The sequence below is a fragment of the Podarcis gaigeae genome (assembly GCF_964106915.1).
Source record: "Podarcis gaigeae genome assembly, chromosome: 1".
Lineage (NCBI taxonomy): Eukaryota > Metazoa > Chordata > Lepidosauria > Squamata > Lacertidae > Podarcis > Podarcis gaigeae.
Window position 1 is genome coordinate 107,485,451 of NC_139678.1, and position 26,487 is coordinate 107,511,937.

Sequence of the window (26,487 nt, forward strand, 5' to 3'; positions counted from 1 at the left end):
AAATTGCATTTGCCGAAATAATAGGCAAACCAAAGCAACAAGTCCTTGGAATTCACACTTCTCTGAATTTTTCAGCACAGATTTCCAGCCAATGAATGTGTACTGAAAGTGTGGGAGGGTTTTTTGTTTAGTAAAAATTGAAAGCCAAAATGTGTATAGCAGTGAAAGTAATGTACAAAATCATGTTTTCTTGGGATAAAGTTGCTTGTAAAAATGCATATGCTAGGCAAAATGGATTATGGAAATGTTCGCATTAGGAGATACATGAAAACACATGCATGTTTTTAGCTTGACTTTTTATTTTAATTGCAAATGCATGCAGAAATGGGGGGTGGGGAACTAAATTTAAGACTGGAAAAATGAGAAACTGAGTGAAACGGAAAATGGCAGCTCCATCCATCCATTCCCTGCAATGCTAAACTTTGGAACTGTGAAATAGTTTGGTAGGCAACCCTGTGCATGTTGAGTACATAGGCATGGATAAGGCTTTAGACAGCACATGATGGTTTAATGAAGCCTGAGACATGATAATTAAAGGATGGAGATAAATGTAATGAGACAATAATGTAGGCATTTGCAGTTCTACAACTTGGAAGGAATTTAAATTCAGGATGTGGGGCTGCATGCTACCAAAGGCGAAAAAATGTTTATGATATTACATGATCTTAAAAATCAGTTCTTTTACCTAAAGCTGCTTTATGTTCTTATTTGCGTCCAAGGCAGGTATTTCTTTGTTTTTGATCAGTTGAGTTAGTTGAAGCCATAAGAGACCTTGGGATTCTCTGAGCTTGTTATATTAATTGACAGATAATTTGTTTGGCCCACAATAAAGGGTTGTATCCAATGTCATGAGAGCGGACTTCTGCATATTCAATATAACTTTCCCTTTTCCTCCTCCCCTAATGCCCCTTTCCTCCAATAAAGATACAAAAATAAAAGCAACAAACCCCTGCTCTCTCCGGCAACAAAACCTCTCAAACAACACCCCAAACCAAAAGTCTATTCAGCAGCCTCAGCTTTTATAGCTGGAGTCGGTCAGGGCCCTGCCCTCCCACCAGTGGAAATAGCCTGAAAGGCAGGGATCAGGTCTTCCAGGATGTACAGCCAAGATGGTCTCTCGCTTCATTAGCAGCCTCAGCTAGAGTCAGTCAGTCAGTCAGTTTTATTGCACATAGCCAAAGGCTGCCGCAATGTACACAGAATCATTCAACAATTAAAAGAAAATATACTGGATTGATACAAAAAACTTAAAACATTTATATTATCAAGACATTACCTTCTCTAAACAGAGCTATAAAAGTACCTTAATATACAGGTTAAGACATTAAACAATAAAAATTATAGGCTAAAATTATCACATGGCTACTAATATATTAAAAAAATAATGTTAATTAATACAACGTGCAATTATATTTGGAGTTTGGTAATAAAGATAGAATATAGCTTGATGTAAAAGGTAAAGGTAAAGGGACCCCTGACCATTAGGTCAAGTCGTGGCCGACTCTGGGGTTGCTGTGCTCATCTCGCTTTATTGGCTGAGGGAGCCGGCGTACAGCTTCCGGGTCATGTGGCCAGCATGACTAAGCCACTTCTGGCAAACCAGAGCAGCGCACGGAAAGCCGTTTACCTTCCCACCGGAGCGGTACCTATTTATCTACTTGCACTTTGACATGCTTTTGAACTGCTAGGTTGGCAGGAGCAGGGACCGAGCAACGGGAGCTCACCACGTCGCGGGGATTCGAACCGCCGACCTTCTGATCGGCAAGTCCTAGGCTCTGTGGTTTAACCGACAGCACCACCCACGTCCCTTTATAGCTTGATGTAGATAGGGTCAAATAAATTCATCTCTTTTACAGTTGGTGGCTCCCTTGGCTATATAATTTGCTCTAATTTTCCTAGCGGCAGTTGCAAAGAGTGCTACACACCAGGTCACATACTTATCTCTGCCTGCAAGGAGATATAAAATCATGTCAGAGGGGTTCTGGCCAGGGGAAGTTGTCATTATAGGTGTTAAAAATCGTTCTCTTGCTTCATTATATAAGGGGCAGCGCAAGATATAATGCATAAGGTCCTTATTTCAAACTTTGATTCACTGGTACTTAGATGGTGTTTCAGGTACGTAAATCCAATATGGCATTCCACCAGTATTTCCTAGTGATCCAGCATTCTAGAGTAGCTTTGCTAACACGTAAGTTTAAAATGGGTATGTAAAATGGCAGCTGTATAAATTGGAAATATATGACTCAACCTTAACTCCACAAAGCATTTATGTGGAAATGCCATTAGTTTTAATGGGGCTTAGCTGTAACACACCACTGCTCTTCTCTGTGCAAGGTTGAATTATGTGACTGAAAATTTATCCCGATTGTGTGGCATATTGAATGCATATTACAGTCTGAGAAATTACTCATTTCATTGCGAGGGTGAAAAATGACGTGGTCAAATGATGGCCTCACCAAGATGCCACACATAAAGCGTATCAGACTTGAGTATGGCCAGGGTTGATCTTCAGTTGTGGAAAAAAAAGTGCTAACCCTTTTGCATTTCACTATTAATATACTTTTTCTTAATTGTATTTCAGTTCAACAATTACTTTGATAAATTACATATTTTGTTATGTGCAAATAGCTTTAGATACCTATTAGGTCCATAAATTTCCATATAGCATATATTCAACACAAAAAACAGCCACAATTTGTTGTTAACAAAGGACAGCTGGACATATAAAGGGCCCCATTACTTTCAGTAGCTTAGGGCCTCATCAAACCTAAATCCGGCCCTGGTAGCAGGCAGGTGTACTTGCCATCCAGAAGCCATCAGTGGGGTGCAGTGCCAGCCCACTGATCAAAAGTGCATCTCTCACTTCTCTTTGGAAACTCTGAGAATTGTAAGGAATAGGGGCATCCTAACAACACTTAGCTTTCCTAACAAACTACAGCTCCCAGAATCCTTTGGGGGAAAACCTCGACTGTTTAAAGTGGTATGATTACTGTTTTAAATGTCTAATACAGATGGAATTATACAATTCTCAGAATTGCAGAAATGTGGGGTGTGGGGAGAGCAATATTTTTTTAAAGTACTTCTGTTTTGCATCACTCAATGCATGGATGGTTTTAAAAATAACTCACTGACTGTTTAGCGAATAAAACCAGTGTCAGCTTAATGCAGTGATCCACTAGCTTGATGCAGAATCGATCCAGCTCAATTGATTGTACATTTAATATGCCTCAGTTCAGGCAGTGCCAAAGGTATACACTGGAGTGAAACCACTGCTTAAGTCAACAGTATATAGCTGAACAGGGCATTAGAATGTTATAAGCCCATATTCATTTCCAGTATTTACCCTGCTTTCTCCCTTTCTAAGGCACATTTAGTGCCATGCAATTTTTAAACATGTTGTTTGTTGCTTTAGATTTAATGCCAAGAACGGTGACCCTTTTCAAAAGTTGCACGCTTGCTGCATTAAATATTTGTGTGTCTGGAACTGACTGGCACATCTGTCTGCCCAAGCTAAAGCTGATTGGTGCAAATCTTAGCATCATCGCAAGCGTGCATTTGAGCGTTCTCTTAGTTTTTTTCTATCAAGAGGGAGGGAGGGCAGAGCTGTCCTCATGCATATGACACGCTGCCCTGGGGAAGATATAAATCTGGAATGAAAACTAATTGCTTTCTACTTTGTTGCACATCCTGTACTGTGTGGTACAGGGCTGGCCAAAAGGGGAACATCTATCCATTAACCTTAATACAGTCAGATAATAATAATAATAATAATAATAATAATAATAAAGGTGGTTTTAAAATAATACTTTGGAGAATCTGGACTGAATTGCCTTTCCCCCCTAAAAATAAACTAATCCTCGACTGCTCATCGAAGAGGGAAGGGTTTATTTTATGCAGATGAAACTCAGAGCGCTTTCCTCAATTGCCCTGTTTTGAATGCAGCAAGACCTTCAAGCAGACAATTCAGGGAAGAAGGGTGACAGTGGCATCAAATATGTAGATAAATGTTGGGAGCAGTAAACCAATTTTGGATGACTGTGTCATTGTAAGGACCCTTCAATGAGAGGAGCTGAGCAAGGCAATAATCAGAGTTCTCTTTGTCTCAGCAGCGGAGAACACTTCTAACAATTTTTGAAATAATGTGTTTCTGTCTGTATTCTTAGCCCTTCTGTTCAGAGAGTAGGCTTGTCTTTCTTTTGCTTCAGTACAACCATTCTTACAAATGTCAAGGTGAACATTAGCAGGAGTATAGATCATACTACGCGTGGCTAGCACTTGATGATACTTGATGCTGCATTCTGACAATCCTGAAAGTGTCAAATCTGCAATGAAACAGAGGTGTGGGCTTTTACATGTTGGTATTTAAAAATGCAGTATGCTGAAGGGAAAGTCTGGTATCTCAGTATAGAAAATGTGGAACAGTAATTTATCCTACCTGCTCCCTAATTCTTTAGAGCAGCCTTTCTCAACCTGTGGGTCCCCAGATGTTGCTGAACTACAACTCCCATCACTCCTAGCTAGCAAGGCCAGAGCTCAGGGATGATGGGAGTTGTAGTCCAACAACATCTGTGGACCCACAGGTTGAGAATCGCTGCTTTAGAGCGTTTCAGTAAGTATCCCTCCTAACCCCCCCCTCCAATGTTTTGGGTATCTGACAAAAGCGTGTGCAGTAGCCCAGAGTAATTACATCCATGGCTATATTCTTCTCGCAAGTCAAAGGCTGTTTTGTAAGCATACATTTCATAAAGATAATAAATATGGTTGACACTCACAAAAGCCTTTTGCACATGCACATTTTCCTATATAAAGTGTGCAGTGCATCTCCTTCTATAGGTGCCTCTGTCAGCATGGGAATATTTCCCCATAGGGCTCAATGGAATCCATCTTTTCTCCCTCCTGGTACTGGATTTGTTCAGTCATGCATAAGGCTAAGTACAGTGAAATGCTCCAGTCATTATCTGGGATGGAGGCCTGTGTGCATAGTGTGTGCCCCCATGCACTATCACAGGGACACCTAGTGATCTTATTCCATGCTTGGTGCCAGACGTGTGCCATTGTTTATGCTCTGGTAATGCCTAGGTTAGATTACTGCAATGTATTATACATGGGGCTGCCTTTGAAGATAGTTCAGAAACCTCCACTAGTGTAGAATTCAGCAACCAGGTTGGGGGATATAGATTCACAGAGTTGGAAGGGACCCTGAGGATCATCTAGTCCAACCCCCTGCAATGCACGGTTATGCAGCTCTTCCTTACGGGAATCAAACCTGCAACCTTGGTATTATCAGCACCACGCTCTAGCCAACTGAGCTAGGTAGCAACCTATTGGGGAACAGAATGTCTGAATGTATTATACTAATTCTGGCCTGACTGCATGGGTTACTGACTGGTTTCCTAGCTGGTTTTGATCTTTAGAGCCCTATATGGCTCAGGACAGTTATACTTTGACGACCGCCTCTCCCCATTTAAACCAGCTTGGACCTTACAACCTTCACCAGAGACTTTTCTCTGTCCTGATGGAAGTGCAGAGGCCTTTCCAGGGCTGGCCCCCAATCAATAGAATGCTCTTCTGAAGGTGACACACACCTCAGTTTATTATTTCTATCAATGGATCTATCATTTATTTCAGATTTGCTGAAATTGAGCTAGATTTTGTATCTGTAAATGCCAAATTAAAAAATTCTTTGCATTTTTTTTTTTTGCTGATGGAAAAAAGGTATCTTGTTAAAATGCTTGTTACCTTGTATTGCTCAAGTCTGACAGCACAGTGAAAGCTGATGTATTATTTTATTTTATTTTGCAGAGGAATGATGAGGAGGCAGTGGTGGACACGGGTGGAACACGCTCCCTTCTCAAAACACATTTCGAAAAGGAAGACTTAGAAGGTGAGAACTTGTGCTTTCTGATTCACAGGCTCATGTCTTTCAAAAGCATCAACCTAATTCATGTTCAAAAAGCCTATGAGGTAACATGAGTGGTGGGTCTGTTGGTGAAAATAATTTTCCCATTATCAAAACCTCAAGCTCTGTTCTTGCACGTATGTATATCCTTAATGAATTATGCACTGATAGTTCTCACTGGATGGGTGCTTAAATGTGTACCCTTTTATTGAGTGGTAAAAAGTATACAGAATAAGAACTCCAGTCTATATTACCTGGAACAATGGATGCCTGAACTTTGTGGCTATGAGTTTGCAACATTCTATTTCATTTAAAGGAAAAGAATAATAAATTGTTTAGGAAATGTCATAATGTAGACCCAGTGAAGATTCTGCTGATCTCTTCACCTAGGGTTGCCATATGCCTAGATTTTCCTGGACGTGATTCCAATGATGGAATTAGCATCTGGGGAGAATTTTGGGAAATCGTCAAACTGTCCGGGTTCAACAACTTTTTGTGTCTGGATTTTTGTTTCTTGAAATATGGTAACCTTATTTCACCATATTCTTCACCTGTAGCCTTTTTACTCTTCCTCCTCCTCCTCCTCTTGCTGGTGAGAACGCCTCCCTATATCTGATCAGTCTCAACCATGGTATAGTCCACACTTGTGTTAACCAGGGTTAATACCAAGCAGGGTTCCATTCATTTGTTTGTTTCCTTGTTTGTTTGAAGGCATTTATTCCTGTTTCAAGTGGAAACAGAAACCCCATTAGCAGGCTCTCCAAATAAACCTATGAATGATGACTGATTGCTGTCCTTTATTACATTCTGGAAGCCTTGTAGGAAGTAACAAGATCTGTGATGTCCCCACCTTTGCCCTCTGTGGCACTCAATGGGCAAGTTGGATGGTAGTAGAAGGGCTATGATTAAGGATGGAAGGATCTGTCAGTTTTGGTTCTCTTGGTTTCTCATTTTTCCAATCTGAAATTCAGTTCTCCACATGTTGTAGCAATTTGTGCTTTTCTTTTTTTAAAGGAATCCTCACAAAAATTCATCAGCGTTGTTTATTAGTGCGAATTTCTCCTAACACATTTTTATATATGCAGGTTGGACTAATGCACACATTTTTGCAATAAGTTTTCCCTAGTATAATGATTTTCACAAACACCTTCATCTTGAGGTACACTTTCCCCTAATATATGCATTTGGTTCGAGAACTGCACTGCAAAATTCAGATAAGTGTGGATTTTGAAGGATGACTGTGTTTTAGTTTGCATATTGCTTCGGATAGTGTGAATTTGATAGATTAGCCTCCAACAAGTACTTAGTTGAATTTTTCCTCCATCCCTAGCTGTGATCATGATAATTTGATGTCACACAGGGCTTCTTAGAAGGCGGGGGGGGGGAGGGGAGAGAAGGGCAGTCTCCTTACTCTTCAGGTGCACTATGTGAAGTGAGTCTGCTTCCTCCAGGGCTTTGTTCACCACTCCCCAACTGGAGGAGGCTGCAGAGGGTGGGGTTCTCACTGCTTTCCAACCTGTGGGAAGTCTTAGTCTTGCTCTGACTAAAGCTGTACTGTTCATGGGAAGCAATCATTGCCATTCCTTGTTGGTGGCATTTATCCTCTTCTTGTGACAGTGCTGAGTGTGGGTGATTTGATATAGTAAAATGAGCAGGGAAGGCACAATGGAATAGCAGAATCCTTATTCTACCTCCTCTTACCTTTTGAGCTTCTTCCTTTTTTTGGAAATTGGAAGCTGACAAAAGTGTGTTGGATATGAGTGAAGCTTGATTTGGAGGGATTTATCACCAGATAATATCTTGTCAGATAACATCACAAGATAATACCGTGTCGATTAAAGTACAGCACAGTGCTGAAAATGGACATTAGATTCTTTTTGCTCCAGTTTTTAAAGTACCAATGTACTTTATTCAGGCTTACTGAGGAAGGCAATCCTTTACTGGCGTGGTGAGGTTTTGACTAGTGGCAGGATGAGGGCCCGCTAACCTTTTTGGGCCTGTGGGCACACTTGGAAACCTGAAAAATTGTCAGGGTAGACAACACCTCACAACCACACCTACATTTCCCACTTCCAGCTCCTGAACATTCTGCCTCACACTGAAATGCCTCCACATATCCCACTGGAGCCTGAAGCTGCCCCACACTGAACCCCACAAGCTGCTTTCACACATCCCACTTAAAAATGTACCCTGAGCACAAACTGAACCCACCTACCCTGCACTGAACCCTACATTTTGGTCCTCACACTGCAACCCCACTCACACATGTTTAATAGAACCTAATATTTAAATAGATTTCCTTTTCAAAAACCAGGGAAATTCAGTGAGCATCTTCCTCATCTGGATTTGGGCCTGAAAGACCAAGGAAAAGTATGGGTTCAAGGAGGGTAAGTTGTAAGACATTGGACAACTGATCACGGGGCATGCCTGTTAAGACTTCAGCCTTAACTTCCACTTTCCACTTTGAGCCAACAATTAGAGAGCTTTAACTATGTTATTAAACTTGCAGACTTTTTTTAAAAAAATGATTGAATAAAAGTAGATGCAAGCGTATAGATTCTTAGTTGAAAAAAGCAGGGGCTGCACAACATTCTACCAGAATGTGCTGATTTTAGTGCAACAGAGAATCCAATTTTCTCTCTCCAATAGTTACATCTAGAATTTGACTTGTGGCTGTTGTTATTTTAAGCAGGGGAGACCAATGTTCTGCCAGGTTCCAACTGAAAAACATAAATTATTTGTCTCTTCCTTGCACCAGTATTCCCTTGTGGCAGCTTTGTGCACTCAGAGCTCCATGGGCAATTTTTCTCCTGAAGAATGAGATATTGCTGTCTGTGGCACATGAGGCTTTCTGAAACTTGTGGCGCTTCTTCCAAAGAATCATGAGTATAAAAGAAGAAGATAAATTAATGCTGGATTTGGGCCACACACTTGAAAGCCTCGTTAATATATATTTTTTTTTCAGGTAGATCAGGGCAGGAATAAGCTCACTTATTCCTGCCCTGATCTACCTGCTGCTCATGCTCAGGGAAGAGCCATTGAAATCAGTGGACTTTGTAGTTTAAGTACATTGATTTGAATGTACTTCAATGTACATTCAATGAGCAGGGGTAACTGGCACCTTTCAAGACTCATGGGGCAGAAAGCAGGAAGCTCAAACAGTAAGCGGAGCCAGAACCAAAGCCAGGTGGAGCTAACTTATTCTGGTGTTGTTCCCACCACCCTCTCTGCTGAGTTGTAGAAGGTGCAATGCTGAGACGGAAAGGAAGCTGAAAAGGAGTGCCACAACTCCCTGGACTGGTTGAAAGCGAAAAGGCAGGCAGGTGACTTGGTATGGGCTGATAGAAGTTGGTGGGGCATTGTCCCACTTGCCCTAACAAACCAGCCTCCAGTGACTCAGTTGGATCGAGCATTGTGCTGATAATGCCAAGGTTGCAAGTTTGATCCCTGTATGAGACAGCTGCCTACTCCTGCATTGCAGGTGTTTGGACTAGATGATCCTCAGAGTCCCTTCAAATGCTACAATTCTATGATTCCACAGCTCTTGAGTATGACCTTCGTTGGATATCACCCTTTGGTTTTCATGAGCTTTTGTTTTACATTGAATTTGAAGCTTGTCGTTTTCAGCTGGTGTTAATTTCCCCCAGTTTTTGTAACAGCAGGCCCTTCAGCTTTTCTGAAGTACAGATATGGCTCACAAAGTCTGTGTGCATGTGAGAAACCCCCCCCCCCCCGAAGAACTGTTTCTGTTAAGTAATTGTATAACACACACATACACACAAACAAACTATCCTGTAAAAAACTGCATTTTATATTTATTTCAGTCTTGCCAGTTCAGCTACACCTTCTTATTCCTAAAGGTATTATTTCTGGGGTGGCAAAATTTGCTGGTTAGTGTGCCAGACGTTCAAAATTCAAGTAGTTAATAGTGCTGTTCTGTTGCACTGGGTACCTCCAGTGTAACCTGCTTTGCTTTGGTGAGATTTTGCCTTTCCTTTCTGTTGTGTTAGAGAGGAGGCAATGGGAGAAGCAGGCCATACTGTCACCGTCAGTCTATGCCAGGGCTAGGAAACCAGTGGCCCTTCGGATGCTATTAGACTACAGCTTCCATCATTTCTGATATTTGGCTGGGGCTGATGGAGTCCCACAACATCTGAAGGTTCCCCATTCTTGTTGCGTGATGTTGGTTTTCAGTTGCAGGAAGATAGTAGATTGCACCAGCAGTGACCTCCTTTTAGATTCATATTTACTTTTTTAAAAGCAAAGAGACAAGAAGAGAGAGAGAGAGAGCTAGAGGGCAGGAAGATAGGAAGGAGAAAAAGAGAAAAACCTGTGATAAAAAAATTGTAAGTGAGCCCAGTGATGGACGTTGGCAGAAAAAAATGGATCTCAGGTCTGAAAAGACCAAAGACTAGCACATGTCATAGTTGTTAGCTTCCTAGGCCCTTCTGGCTCTAGCCCAGGAGAATCACAAATATCGGCTGCCTGTGTCTCAGATTTGCCCCTCCTGTGCAGCATTTACAATGCAAAGCATAATGATTAATGTGAAAGTATTATCTGCAAATCTGAACGACCTTGTGACTTCCTTCAATAGTTGTAAAATCACGAAGCCTTTACTGCACCTACCGTATGTGTTTAGAGCTTTCTTCATTGTCTGAGATGTCTTGATTAATCTTGTGGGTTGAATAGTTCCTTGTCAAATTATAATGAGTGGGATTTGTTGACTTACGAAACCTCAACGCGTGGAAGGGTGGGACGGCTCTGTTCCTCCAGTTATTGCTGGACTCTTTTTATCCCTTTGACCATTTGCTGATTGGGCTTGACTCCAGTCCAGCAGCACCCACAAAGCACAACTTTAGCTACCCCTGTTTCAAGGTGTTCTCAAACCTGAAGCTGTCAACATTTGAAAAACAAATTCAAATTTATTCTTTCCTATCCTGTGTATGGAATAGGATGCATGACGGACAACTGGCTGTTAAAGAAATGGGTTTATTGAATGTTAAATTTATTTGAAGAAAGCATGACTACTTATTGACAATACGCTGGAAAATTAACAGTGCACCAAACTGGGCGAGATCTTTCATTGCAGATTGAGGCCTTTGTGCTTTTATTTGGTCTTCTTGTGTAGTCACCGTTTTGGCAGATAGATCTGGTAGCAACATCCAGATCTATCATCCAGGCAGAACAGATGGTTGCTCAGATCAACAAGCAAAATGTTCAGCAATTGTTTGCATAGGTGCTTAAAGCTGGGGTGGGTGGGGAATGGGGCATGGGCTTTTTTGTTTTTCACTTTGCCTTCAGAACTAATGCTTGCAGGTAACTGTGGACCCGAAGGAGAACTCTCTGACTTTGCAGCAATGTGTCTCTTTAATAGAGGAAGAAATATGTTTTCCCAAATACAGTTGAACCCAAAATTTTCTTTTGCAGGAATGGGGAACCTATGGCACTCCAGATGTTATTAGACTCCAACCCCCATCATCCCTGACCATCGTCCATGCTGGCTAGGGCTGATGGGAATTGGCCAATAGCACCTATACACCTATTTGTGCCCTATTGGACATATTCTTCATAATAATTCTCAGTTTATTCTCTGCAAACAGACCACAATATAGGGATCTGGCCACTTGGATACAGTCTCATTGACAAAGACAATAATTAAATGTCAAATGAAATGGCCAAGATCTAGGAAGATATTATAACATACATGATATAGCAAGGAAAGAGGCATTGCTTGTTAGAATTTGGTGATGATAATCAGTTGATATTGTCTAACTAGATGAAAGATGGTCTTGAAAGAGCTAAAATTCACCCCACGTGCTCAGCTTGTGGCGGAGAGAAAACCATTTAGAGAGCTCCAAAATAGCAAGGGAGTTTTGCAACTGGCTTGAAAAGGTGTGCAATGGCAGGTTCTAGGAGGGTGCTGTTCTCTTTCCATGGGGCAGGCAGAAGGCAGAACTGATTCTGCTTTAGACAACAGTACTCTCGTGTCTCTGGGTGCTGGTCTGGTTTTCCATGCCTGGCCCATGTATCTGTAAACAGTGGTGGAGCGGATCTAAAAAGTGCCAGGGCATGGAGGGAACCTGCTGCCGCACCGATACAGGGCTGTATTTGCACACCCCAATCCAGGAGAGTGGGCAGCCCACTCTCTTCTCTCTGCTGGAGCTGCTGGCTGGCTGCGAGGAAGCAGCCTCTCTCTGCCCCTTGGATCAGGATTGACCCAGGGAAATAGGAAGCTTGGGGGGCCTGCCACAGCCACTCTCCTTCTGAAGTGGAAGTTGTAGCTGTGCGCCACAGCTACTCTCCTTCCTTGGGTCAGGAGGAGCTTTGGCTGGGCATGGCAGGCACCACAGCTGCAGCCTGCCCCTGGGTCGGGCTTAACTCTGGGATGGAGGAGTTGCCATCGGGGCATCACAGCCGCTCTCCACCCCCCAGGTCAGCCTTGATCCAGGGAAGGAGGAGCCTCAGCCGGACATGCCGCAGCCGTTCTGCGGAGTTGTGACTAGGTGCACCAGGCATTGCAGCCTCTCTCCGCCCCTGAGTCAGGATCGACCCTGGGAAGGGAGAGCTGTGGCTGGGTGTGCCAGGCGGGGGCAGAATATGCAGAGGGTGGTCTTCACCCTCTGTGCTCTCCAGCCCCTGCTGCTGGCAGGCAGTGAGGGGGTCTTTGTGGGGGGGATGCCCCCCATTCTATGCCTCTGTCTGTAAATACAGTGGTACCTCAGGTTAAGTACTTAATTCGTTCCGGAGGTCCGTTCTTAACCTGAAACTGTTCTTAACCTGAAGCACCACTTTAGCTAATGGGGCCTCCTGCTGCCGCTGTGCTGCCGGAGCACGATTTCTGTTCTCATCCTGAAGCAAAGTTCTTAACCCAAGGTACTATTTCTGGGTTAGCGGAGTCTGTAACCTGAAGTGTATGTAACCTGAAGCGTATGTAACCCGAGGTACCACTGTAAAAGGATATCACAGGAGCATCATTAAGTGTACCCTCTGCTCCTCATTCCAAAGAAAGCTAAAACTCCCCAGACTTCTTACAACTTGGGGAACAACATAAAACTGTATCTAGTACTGGTGAGGCACGGATCAATTCAGTTCAGTTTTAACACCCTTTTTGTTACCTGCAGTCTCCCAGATGATGAGATTTCGTGGGGAAAGGAAGCAAAGAAATTAGTTCAAAAAGACAAAGTCCATTAGCGACTGGTTTGGTCTCAGTCTGGCATATTTGCAAATGCCCTTGACTCCATTGCTATTCATTCCGAGCTGACAGTGCTCATCGTCTGTTTAGCATGGGAGCAGAAGCGTGGCCTTCTGCTGTATTCAGACATCTCTGGATTGAGACCTGTGAATACAATTTCCAGCTAATTGCTTGTGGGATGGGAAAATTGTATTCGCCTTATTATTCACATATGAATTGCAGCCGATAGTGTCATCTTCTTCATTGCCTTTTGATAAAGGAGGAGAAATAGCAGATATGCATTCCCAATCTCGTTCATTAATGGCCAGTCCTCCATTAACTGATGTTACAGCATCAATGGAAGGCCAAACCTGTGTGAGACTTGCAACACTCAATAATATATTTTTTGCTGCCATAAGGAAAAGTGTGAATGAATGGCAAATAAAGCCTGAGGGAAAGAGGGGGTTTGAATGATAATATACACAGAAGCTGGGGAAGTTCCTTCCGCAAATCTGACTTTTTTCAACTTTGCTATTTCAGCGGGGGCCTGCATCTGAGCAGAGGTTTCTACTTCTGACAGACTAACACACAAATATATGAAAATGAGAAGAGCTTCCTTAGCCCCAATGCAGATGTTATCACCCTAATTTTTCAGCTAATATACTTTGTGACTAGCCTGTCTAGCTGTACGTTCATAATCAACAACTTGCAAAATTATTCACCCATTTATAGTTCACGTGAGAGTGATCATGTTGAAGGAAACGTGGCCCTAAAAGGCTTAAACAAGCAAGCAAGCAAGCAAGCAAACAAACAAACAGTTTAAAAATCTTTCTCCTTTCTTATCTCTGTGGCTGAGATCTCCTGGGTGATGAGGACGCCTTAGGGCTTAGGCAGTTGTATGTGCATGCGTACTCCATCCATTTCCTTCCCTCCCACCCACCACTCCGCATGGCCCTGGGTGCTGGCAACCCACGTTAGGTCACTTGGCAGAGATATGAGAGAAACACCACTTTCTTGCCACACTGCTTTAGTTTGCTTTGGGTCAGTTTGAAGAGCTTTTTTCATGGCGTCAGAAAGCTTGCCACCACCACAGCAAAACATTACCAACTCTTGATATAAAAGAAAAGTGATGCCCTGCAACAAAATGTTGCAGCAATATAGCCCTGGTGTGTATGTGTATGCTACAGTCTGTGATGGAGGGGGATTGAAAATATAAGGTAGACTGTGGTTCCTGCTCTAACCTGGGCCTTATTTCATGTGGAGTTTTTTTTAAAAAAAGTTTTGAACGTTTAAATTTGTAGCCAATCTGCATGCAAGTCAGTGAAGCCTGAGACTTCCACATGCAATTGTGTGCTTGCCTTGGCTTGCAAAGTCTGACAAGGCTACATAAGCACAGCCACAGGAAGACTGATCCGTATTAGTATATGGATTAAATAAATAGTATCCATTATTTCATAATCATATGCTATATAATTAAATAGTCACTCTTTATATGATAGCGAAATTTCCTTCTCAGGAAACTCATCCCACAGCTTCAGGGTTGTAATAATAGAAAACAATAGTTGCTGCTCCTCTCTGCAAGTGATTAATTAATTAATTAATTAACTAACTAATATATCAGTTGTTATTAGGAGCCTTGATTGTTTTTATTATTATTTATATTTATTAGTTGCTTTGGCGACTGAAATTGCGCAAAGCTATTTACAAACACAACAAAAATACTAAAACCAATTACAGTAAACACAATCAATGAAAGATACACCCCCACACTTGCAATCTGAAATGGTACATCCCCAGACAAGATTTATCACCTCAGTGCACATTAGCCCTCATTCTTCCTGTTTATTCCTTTGCTCCTGTTCTGTCTTCTCTTGAGTAGTCGATGGCCCATTAGAATCCTCTAATTTCCCTGTTTTGTCCTAAATTATTGGTTTCTGTGCTGTAATTTATCATTCAGGAACCCAGAGTTTGAATCGTTCTTCACAGATGTTCTGCTTTCCTCCACCCCTTCCTTTCTTCCCTCTTCTATAAGAAGGGTCTGCTTTTCCCTACATCCTTTAGGAGTTTTCTGATCCTTTATTTTTTACTTAGAATTCTGCCAAGCATATAGTGTAACCCAGTGGGATCTTGTAAAAACCCAGGCTTGCACCGAAGGTTAATTAGTTTCAATCCATGTTTTCATAATGAGGCTTCTTTTCTCCTCTTTACCTGGAGGGCTGAATCAAAGCAAAAGGTGGTCAACTCTCTCAAAGGTTTGTGTGATGTAGCGATTAGAGGTCTGGGCAAGGACTGGCAGGATGCAGGTTTGAATCCCATGTAGCTCACAGGGTGATTGTTGGCTGCCCTTGAAGAGTACAGACATACCTTGGAAGTCAAACAGACATCAAACATTCGGAAACCAAAGCGCAGCTTCTGATTGGCTGCAGGAAGGTCCTGTAGCCAGTCAGAAGCTGCGGAAGCCCAGTCAGATGTTCAGCTTCCAAAAAAACCCCCACCAACTTCCGGTTTTCAATGTTTTAGGAGCTGAAATGTTTGGCAACTAAGCCATTTGAGATCCAAGGTATGACTGTATTCAGTCACTGTGTTTGGGTGCAAAATGCCGTGACTGGATTTCTTTCTGGTGTCTGCTTTGTGGATCATATGACACCAATCCTCTTCCATCTGCACCAGTTCTCTGGCTTGATGTTCAATATGAATACCAAAAATGATATTCAATACAGCATGAAAGTCAGGAACTAAGAGAATAAATAGCACCACAGTATCAACAATATTGAAAGCTGTTCAATCCATAGCAGTAGATTTCCAGTCCTTCCCTCTTTCTTAGCCATGTGCAAGCTCCAGTCAAGAATTGTACCACCTCACGCTAAATAATGTGATGAGCAGCAGTGGTAGACTTTGGCTCTCAACATTCAGTGCTCCTCCGCCTCTCGCCTTCCATTGTTCTTCATTGTTGTGTGTCGAGGTCCCCAGGTCCACCCCAATAACTCACACATCACACAGAAATTTTTGTTTAAGATTTTTGGCATAATTTTGGCCACAACTTTATTAAAATACAGATTTGTGAGTGGTTGCGTAGGCATTGGTTGCGACTATCTGCCCCCACCATGGGGGACAGACTGACATTCTGCACGATGCGAAAGTCAGAATGGGGGAATACACTTGGGGGTTACGCGGAGCAGGGAACCTGCCCTCACCCCAAATGCAACCAGGAGTTCATTGCTATGGCCCGAGCCCCCTTGACAGAGTGGACAAGCAATAGTTAGCTCCCAATTCCTTTAACGGAATCCCTTGCAGCAGCAGCATTAGAGGGGCAGGCACAGCCAATCCATGCCCCTCAACCAACCAAACCATAAACCAATGCCTAACCGCGAACCTTACAAGTTGTGACGATTTGCTACGCAGTAGGCAAAAACCAAATGGCCCCAGCCAATCAGCCAGATGGACAAAATTCCTACCAGGCCCCCGCTCCAAAGCAGACGACCCCATGACAGGCATAGCAAGGTCAAAGCGAACAACCCTATTCTAGGGAGGGGGGGACGGGCAATCCAATGCACGGGCGAAAAGAGGAAGCCCCGGCCTCGTGCAATAAGTTTTAGCATTTCTAGCTGTCAATCAATAAATGGCGACATTAACTTCTTCCCAACCACAAGGGAAGCCCCAATCGCATCAGTGGCCAACAATCAATTAGCCCGCCCCCCAACTTTGGAGTGTCCTGGCGGCCCCCACCGCAACACGTGCTCTCCATGAAGGAGAACACGCTTTGTGGCGCCTTTTTGGCCCGGCACCCAGTGCAGGCAAAGGAGTCACGCTCCCCTAAGTCCGCTTCTGTGAGCAGCTCTGAAATCATTTCCCCACTTCTTGCACAAAGTAGAAGGGATTGATTTAACTTATTTAATAAAAAACAATTGCTTTTCTGCTTCTGGTGGTGCATGGAAAATGTAATGAAACAGCTCCCATTTTTTCATTTTAATGTTTGACGGACTACTGTATTTTAATATTTTGCTGGAAGCCACCCAGAGTGGCTAGGAAAACCCAGCCAGATGGGTGGGTGGGGTATAAATTATTATTATTATTATTATTATTATTATTATTATTATTATTAATTTCTTAGCCATTCAATTTACAAATATATGTAAATTCAATATATGTAAATTAATATTTCTGTGCCTTAATTTTAAAAACGCACTTTGGGCAACGTCTGCCCAATACATTTTGTCACCTGAGGAGGAAGAGCAGCTTGTGACCTTCCCCCACCTGCAAGCCAAGGTGCACGCTACCCAAGACTGAGGGAGAAAATCCCAGAACTGCTTCTTTCTGGGAGTAAACATTCAGCAATAATAAATTTAATAACTTTTAACAATTGGCTGTTCATTTGCGACACTGAAAATCAGATCCCTGAGGCAGTTGCCTCACTCTGCCTAATGGTATGGTTGGCTTGGGGCAGTTTGTTTTTCTTGTGCACTCTCTGTGCTTGAGATGCTTTAACTGTTTAACATACCATTCTTAACCTATTTTGTGAGCGTTGCAGCCTATTTAGCAACTGGCCTTAAGAAGCGATCCATGAGCAAGTGGAATGGCTGAGTTTGCAGAGCATGAGACTCTTCACCTCAGGGTTGTGGGTTTGAGCTCCACATTGGGCAAAAAAATTCCTGAATTTCAGGGAGTTGGACTAGATGACCCTTGTGGTCCCTTCCAACTCTATAATTCCGAGTCTTATGTGTAGTGGAACCGGAAAGGAGGATGGGGCGGTTGGTTTGTCCATTCTCCATTGCAAACTGTAAAAATAAGTAGCTGAAATGAAAGAAAGAAGTTGTGCTTCTTGATTCCTCCAGTTTGCTTCAGAACCTCATGAGGACCCAAGTACATAATTTGAAAAGATGTAAAATTGTTATGTACTGAAGTTCTCACCCTGGGCCAGCAGGGGGATACTGTAGATAGTTTTCACTCAGGTCCACGTCAGTTATTTTAGGCGGGAAACCCTGGGTTGTTGTTGCTACAATGTTGATAGCTGGCTGCCTATAAAAGCAGGCCGGCTGAGCTGTTTGCTGTTCAGTTTCTATTCCAGCTTACAAAATAAAGAGCTGCTTTGGAGAAATCGCTGTGTCGTCTGCCATGTCTACCCACTATTTAACAAAAATGTATATAAGTGATGTAAAAACCACAGCAGTATAATCCAAATCATTTTGCTTGCCACTGTAAAGCAGATAGGGTGGGAAGGCAGGAATGGCAGAACAAGACTGGCATGGTTTTTGTTTTTTTAAACTGGCGTGCTAGGAGCTTGTTTCTATCTGCTTCTGCAGAGAATTATTGTCGGTCCCAAATTTATTTGACGTTTTATGACAAATGATTCTCTGCGTTTTGCCCTTGCTGGAGCCTGCATGAGATTAGAGGTCACATGGGGTTTCAGCTTCATATAGCTGAATATTTTGAGGGGGTGGGGTGCCAGGATTGAAACATCCGACTCTAGAGAAGCTGCAAATGTTTATTTGTTATGTTGCGGCTGTTCCAGTAGCCAGAAGATAATACAACTGGAGACTGCAGTTGGACAAGTCTTTGTGCTACCTAATCGTTACACGGAAGCTACCTTTTAATAACACTTTTAAACCATGATGCTAATTATCGTAACAGTTGTGCACAATTGCGCCCAAGAAGCTCTAATGTGATCCAGTCACTCCTCTTTACACTCAAACCCTGACCTTCTCATGGGTGTCAGAATGGAATTGTGCCTTCATTTTGACATTAGTCCATCCAGGCAGTCATATCTTATGCCACAACCAGTAAAGAGTTGGTAAGAAAATATGACCAAATTGGAATTAGGCTTGGGCCTAATAAAGATAGTGCTCTGCTATGCAAGTTGGGTTAGCATTTTATCACATTTATTTCAGCGGCTTCATTAGTCCATTAGGTATTTTATTTATGCTGAAACATTTTCAACCCTTCAGTTTATGCTTACAGCATAGTATCCACATTTTATTATTGTTCGTTTTATTTATTTATTGCATTTATATCCTCCCTCCATGAGCTCAAGGTTCCCCTCCTCATTTAATCCTCACAACAATCCTGAGAATTGAGTTAGGCTGAGAGGCAGTGATTGGCCCAAGTTCACCCAGTAAGCTTCATGGCTGAGTAGGGATTTGAACCCTGGTCTTAGACCGACACTTTAACTCAGAGCTTTCCAAATTGTGTGTTGTGACACATTAGTGTGTTGGCTGCGGTCTGTAGGTGTGCTCCCCACGCTCCTCCCGGGGCTGGAAAGGGGTTAGTTTAATATCCAGTTTGCTAGTAAAACTGAATTACTGTGTCGTGAAATGATGCATGTCTAAAAGGTTTGTCACCAGCATGAAAAGTTTGGAAAGCTTTGCTGTAACCACACAGGCTCTGTGGGTATCAGAGATTTCCCCCTCCATCTCTTTCCCTCCACTTCTTATTTTTTAAGGAGCTGCCTCCACATAAGAATAGGGCATTGGGCCAGTGATTCAGCGTTAAAATATATGTTGTGTTGTTTTTTCCAAATCTACTTACCCAACCTGTTTTCTGCTCTCTAGGTCACAGAACTTTGTTTATTGGAGTTCATGTGCCGCTGGGAGGAAGGAAAAGTCATCGACGCCATCGACACCGAGGGCACAAACACAGAAAGAGAGACAGAGAACGGGATTCGGGTTTAGAAGATGGCAGAGAGTCTCCTTCATTTGGTAAGCTTTGTTTGGCTTTTTAAAATTTAACAGGCAACGTTAGACAATTTGTGTAAATGGTGCACGCAATGGACATGTCCTGCCCCATTCTTGCCCTGCTGTAATTTCCAAATTCTTTTCCACACAGGTCACATTACAGTGGGCATTTCAAGTAGTGCCTCCTCACTTCCATCTTTTAACTTCATTGCCCCTTTCTGTCTCTGGCTTTCTCTTTCTCAAGCCATGATTTTCCTCCCACTTTAAAGTTTCTCCTTTTCCCTTGCCTCTATTCTCTTTTTTGCTCTGCCATTCTCTTTTGCCACCTCTGTTTCCAGCTGCTCCCCTATTACCTGCTAATTTGCCTCTTCCCACCATATCTCATTCCCCTTGTTTGTGTCATCCTTCCTGCACCAGAAGCCTCAGCAATGGCTGTTTAGCCAATGTGAACCCTGGTCTCCAAACATATTAAAATGCTAGGGGAGAAGAAAGACTTTAGCATGTGTGTCATACATGCACTCCATTGTACTTGGTATCTTTGGTGTTGTTTTTCTTTCTTCTGGCCCTCTCCTTTAAAAAAAAAAGTTTGTGAATATCTTGAGATTCACCCAAGAATAGAGGTACCTTTCTCTTGTTGTGTGTGGTGATCCACTTGTGACTACAGAACTGCTGACGAGCTGGAACTGAGTTGAGCATTGGAAGGAATGCTTCTAGAATGGTCTCATTATTCCTATCCCCAGCTTTTAGGGAGAGGTAGCCAAGTGTGGTGCTCTCTGAAAGTTGTGGACTGCAATTCCCATTATCCATGGTCACTGGCCCTGCAGGCTGGGCCTTGTAGTCCATATGGAGAATGCTATGTTGGCTATCTCTGATTTGGGATTTTCACCTTCCAAAGCTATCAATAAAACAATATAATGTTGCAAGCAATTAAAACACTCAAACAACAACAACGACAACAAAAACCAGCACGAGATGGCATTAAAATAAGAGCATTAGATTTGTGGACTTCACTGATGGGAAGTTATTTCCTCCTTGAGTAATAATATAGCTTACTGCGCTGATGTAAAAAGGTGCATCTAAGACGAAAATACTTCAAAGTTATAATAAGCAGAGAGACTATAATGAAAACACTGGCAGGATGCCTTATCGCACCATGCTGCAGTAGAAAAGAATATTTTAGATTAAATGTAAATGCCAGTATAATTTTAGGTTGTGGAGTAGTCATTGTAATTGGCTTTTAAATTATATGCACTGAAAGTGTGGAAGGAAGGTGCTATGAAGGCCGAGGCTTTAGAAAAATGCTTTAAATCCTTAAAATCTCTTGCAGAAAAATGTAAGGTGGATGAAATTATAGAAATGTCTTCAGAAATAGAAGTTCAGTCGGTATTAAGAGGATTAAGATTGGGTCGCACAGAATGAATACTCATGTGAAACCAAATGACTTAGCTGCATCTATTTTGGACAAATTGTGCTTATTCCAAGATACTAAAGTAGGAAGAGAAACACGTTTCAGGTCACTGAGAAGCAGTTGCTGATAATCCATTGTTTGTTTTGTTATTCTAAAGTATCTTATCTGTGTGTTTTTTAAAGACAGTTAAAAAAACAAATAACCCAACCTGATCTGTGTAATAGGTAAACATGTTCTATTACCGTGTTTTCAGCAAAAAGAAATTGTCATTAGGCATCACAGTGCTTTAAAACTTCCTATCACAAGGACACCATTTCCCCAGTAACTTTCTCCTTCGAGAAACCCCAATCTCACTGTCACTTTGCCTCTCCCCCCTTCAACCTCCTGGTAAGCCTAATAAATTATTATTAATTTATTAATAATACTATTTATGAATTTTATACACCGCCCTATACCTGGGGGTCTCAGGGTAGTTCACAGAATAAAATCAAAATATAAAACCACAAAATATCTAATAAAAACAAAAACAACCCAATAGCGCCCCCCAAAACCCCCACATTTTAAAAGGGCATACGGTGTCAATCAAATCAACCAGAGTCCTGGTGACATCACAAAGCTGTTCCCTGGCATTTTGATTTTGTAAAGACAAAATCCTTGAAGATTTCTACTCCTTTACACCTCAGCTTGCAGAGCACTCTCCCAATGTCCTAGGAGTACTTGCTATGTTAGTACTTTCACAGATTCTATAAAAGAAGCATTGGGTTTTCTGGTACACTTGTTGATGGAAGCAGAGGGGTGTGGATATTTTGGCACAATCAAGCACACTGTGCTCTTTAGTTAGTACTCCCAACTTGACTTAATCCTCTTTCATGCCACTTAATGTTAAGCTTCCCTTTCATAATCGAATCCACGTCACTTGGGAGCTTGGCTACCGAGTATTATTTTTAATGTTTTAATTGCACTTGTCTACTGCTACTTATGAGGAGCATGTATGCCTTGGTGGATTTGGGCTTGAATCATGTTTCTAAGCAAATCAGTTGTATTTTAGGTTAAATTTGGTATGTGCACGCACGCATTGCAGCATGCGCACAGACAACTTGTGGTCATGGAGACCAGAAAGGCTTTGTCAGCATCTGTTGTGATTGTTGCGTTACTCATCAGCGTTGTCGATGAGCTATCGGGGCGAGAGATGAATCATGGATGTTAGCAATACTGTAGTACTTTTATCTATGACAGATAAATTTACCTGTCAACATATTATGATTCTTTTCTGAAAGGTGGTGTGTATTAGCTTAGTTTGCACAGATTAGCTAACTTCAAGCATCCTATTCCAATCCTCCGTAGCATGATTTTGAGGATTAGGAATGTCTCATAGACTTGTAGGCTCCATCATCCTGCCACCCTCCACCCCTTCCTTCTTTTTCTCTGGGATTGATTCCTTTCTTGATTTGTTTTGCAATACCCATATTTTGCTATGACTGCTGAATAAAGGGCAGGGCCTTGTCTCCAAAGCATGGCTTGCAAAACCCATTTAAGACAATAAATAGCTGGTTAGCACTAAGCATAATTTGCCTGATTTGGGTTCCATGGGCATGGATGAGCCCCCGGCATGAGCTCATGGCATGCTCCCGGAATGCCCCTCATCCAATCAGGGAGCTAGAATGGGCCATTTGTATTCTGAGCATAAACACTTGCACTGTTTAAATGCAGTCATGGAGTTTAGAAAAATATGGAAAATCAGCGTCAACAAGGGGCTTACAAACTTTTCTCAGAGCTACTATGTTATTATTTGGAACAACCTATTTTTAAACAAACTATAGATGATCTCTGAGTAGTTGCTGATCTCCCCACTGCCTTGTGATGACTGCACATTTTATTTATTTAAAACATTTATATACCACTTTCTATCAGTTATTTCAAGATGGCTTACAAAACTCAAAGCAAGGAGAATGATAATCACACGCAAAACTGCTATCGGATAAAAGCAACAATCGAAAGCTAGCATTTTTTAAAATTTTGATTCTATTTATGAATTACTTCTCATAAAATATCTCAATTCCATATATAAAAAACAATTTAATATGTAAAAACAATTTATTTATCTCCAGTGCAGATACAGGCTGGGATAAAGGTCCCAGCTTAAAAGGCTTGTTGAAGGAGGAAAGTCTTCAATAAGCCACCGAAAGAGCAATAGAGATGAGACATTGGTCTAATGAGTAATGGGGAGGGCGTTGCAAAGATTTGGCTGGCACCACACTCAAGGTTTGACCCCTGTATGTTAAGGAATGGACCTCCAGAATAAGGTGAAATCTGCAAGATGCTTTCCCCTGCAGAATGCAGCGATTGGCTGGGTTTTAAAGGTAGGCTCTCAGCCACTATTTTTCAAACACTGCAAAATTCCCCTGAAACATCTCTGCTTTTCCCAGAACCTTAGCTGACTGAGTGTGATGGTTAAAACTTCAAGCTTTTCAGATTGTAATGTAGATGAGAGTGCATTGGTGGCAGAGAAGATTTGTGGTTTTATGCTGCTTTATATTTTAACGCACTGGGGTTTTGTTTTTGTATTTTAAAAAGCATTTATTAAGAATGTTACGTCATGTTATATCATATGGCATTGTACTGCTATATGGTGGTCTACCGCCTTGGGTGGGTGGGTCCAGAAAGGGTGATTGTAAATAGTTTAAATAAATACACTACCAGATAACAAGACCCTGTTCTAGGTCCTTCTCTGGGTGCACGATTAATCCTATGCAGCTCTCTCACAAATAAAGATCTTCATTGATAGGAGAGCTGCAGTTAGAGGGGAAGGATAGATAGATGTGGGGCAGGGTTGGAGCAACCATGAGCCAGGTTATATAATGCTGTTTTTGTGTGAATTGGCCTTTGTGGTCATCTGCATTCTGTGTTCTGGAATGATCCACCTGTCCTTGTACCTTCTGGGCGGAGGAGGGGGAAGGCTGTTTCAAATATTCTGTTTCCATAGTCACATTAAAATATGTTATCATCCCTTGCAAACTCAAGTGGGATTCAAGGCCAAATTGGATGAGACACCATCTAGGAGAATAAACAAACACACAGCCGTTGCTTATATCCATTGCAACCAGATCTGGATTGGGATGCTTAACTAATGCATTAATTTGCTGATGGATTTGAGCACATACTGATGCATTTAAGTAAATATGCATTGTGCTGCACACTATGGGTAAATGCATATTTTGATGTCAGTTGAGAAATTGTGGCATTGCCCCAAATGCTACAAGGTCAGAGAGAAAGTATGAGTTATCTAGACCTGTGGATTACAGTTTTTGAGATTTTTAGAACTGGTGGTTATGCATTTAGAAGACAACTTGAAAAACTGGCCGCTGGCCTCTCTTCCTCATATAAATGTCAGGCACAGAAAAGTTATTAAACTGCATGCTTGAGAGAGTGGAGAGAAAAATAGACTTCCTAAACTTGAATAGCACGGACCCTACTTTTCAATGAAGGGAGAGAACAACATCAAATGCTATCATATTCCTGTCATTTAATTACATGATCCTATATTCATATTTTATTGAAATTTTTGTTCAAAAATATTCTGCAAGTTTTTTAACCACAGACATGACTGTTCAAGGTAAAATAAACTGTGGGACTTACATATCCTGTGTTTGATGTGCTATCTCATGGTGTCTCTGAGGACGGAATTTCCTCTGTTCAGAAAGCACATTTCCTAGGAAATCATTCATAAGGGTTTGCATGCTCTTGCTAAGGTTCTCTGCCTTGTTTACTTTCCTGCCATTCTCCCTTTGGAGTAATGTGCACAATTCAACGTGGGCGGCCATTAGGGGTGAGTCTTTGTCATTAATTTTGACTGGATTCAAGAGGTTCTATCATTTGTGGCCTCTTTTTATGTCTGCTACAGAAGTTAGTTGGTATCCCAGTGCTAGGAAGTTTGTGACACCCACACGGCTTTGTAGATGGCCACAGTGGGTGTTTTTCATATAGTCAGTGCTTTTTCTGGGGGACACACAGGGGTATGCATACCTCTAAACATTTTGTGAATCTTTGTCCTTTTGCCCATTTACTGTTTTTACCATTTACCGTTTATTTGTCCCAATTTGAACTATGAAATGGTGATTTTCTTGAGTCAAAATGAGAGTACCCCTAAACATTTTTTTAAAGAAAAAAAAGCACTGCATACAGTTAAACATTAACATACAGTGGTACCTCGGGTTACGAACTTAATTCGTTCTGGAGGTCCGTTCTTAACCCGAAACCGTTCTTATCCTGAAGTGCGCTTTCACTCATGGGGACTCCCGCTGCCGCCGGCGCGCGATTTCTGTTCTCATCCTGAGATAAAATTCTTAACCCGAGGTACTACTTCTGGGTTAGCGGAGTTTGTAACCCGAAGCATTTGTCACCCGAAGTACCACTGTAATTGCCACCATCACTCTTACTACAACATTGCCGTTGTTTTTAGTTCTTGCTGCTACCTGTCTGGAAGTTTATTTAAACTGATGCAGGGGGCCTGCTTATTTGTGGGAGCATCAGTGAAAAAATGGGAAGTAGACACTATGGAGACGGATAAAAAAATTAAAAGGCCTCAGACCTCCATTTTATATGCCCAGTCTCTTTAAGTCATTCATTTCCAATGCTTACTCCAATTTTGTGAAGTACCGTGAAATTCTATTTATGGAATAAAACAGTGACTTCTGTCTACTCATGAACAACACTGACTGCAGATGAGGTTTATCTGTTTGCAGTTGAATTTACAGTCATGCCCCCCAGAGGAAATGTGTCCATCAAGCAATTTATCATTATTGTCATGAGTTTTCTGTGTCCTTGACTAGCCGCTTGCTCCCTGTCCTGTCCCTAATGTATGTGGAAAGCTTGACACGGCCTGTAGGCACACCAAACTCTGTGAACTGAGTGAGGCATCTCATGGTTAGCTGAGGAGTTAGCGTTCCCTGAATCCAGTGCTAAATCATTACATTAGCACGAATAATCCTGCCTGCTCATACTTTTTGCCCCCCTTTGAATGACTACACGGCTTCTGTGTGCACTCAAGAAATATTCCTAGTTATTCTCTCACCTTTGGTGCAGAGTGTCAGAAACATCAGCCATCCTTCTCTGCTCTCCAGAAATGCAAAGTAAAGTATGATGATAAAATAGATTTGTCTTTTTGATGCATAATGACAATATTTTTTAAACCCTCGCATTAGCTGAATAAGTGAAAGTAGGAAGCACTATAATGATTGCTTGAATGTATTTTTATATATATATATAACCAATGCACAATGCAGCCATGATGTTTCCCTAATACAACGCAACATTTCAAATATTTCTTAAAATACCAGCACTA

At 41.9% G+C, this 26,487-nt stretch overlaps 1 protein-coding gene across 8 annotated transcripts in view; it reads left to right on the plus strand.

Annotated features, from left to right (window-relative positions):
• The window catches only part of SLC4A10 (solute carrier family 4 member 10), a 162,340-nt gene that overhangs the window by 54,102 nt on the left and 81,751 nt on the right, over positions 1–26,487 (plus strand). For all 8 annotated transcript variants that reach the window (XM_083705345.1, XM_083705349.1, XM_083705346.1 and 5 more), the window contains 2 exons: positions 5,803–5,884; positions 19,616–19,762. In XM_083705345.1, the coding sequence (XP_083561471.1) occupies positions 5,803–5,884; positions 19,616–19,762 (229 nt within the window). The remainder of the gene's footprint in view (positions 1–5,802; positions 5,885–19,615; positions 19,763–26,487) is intronic.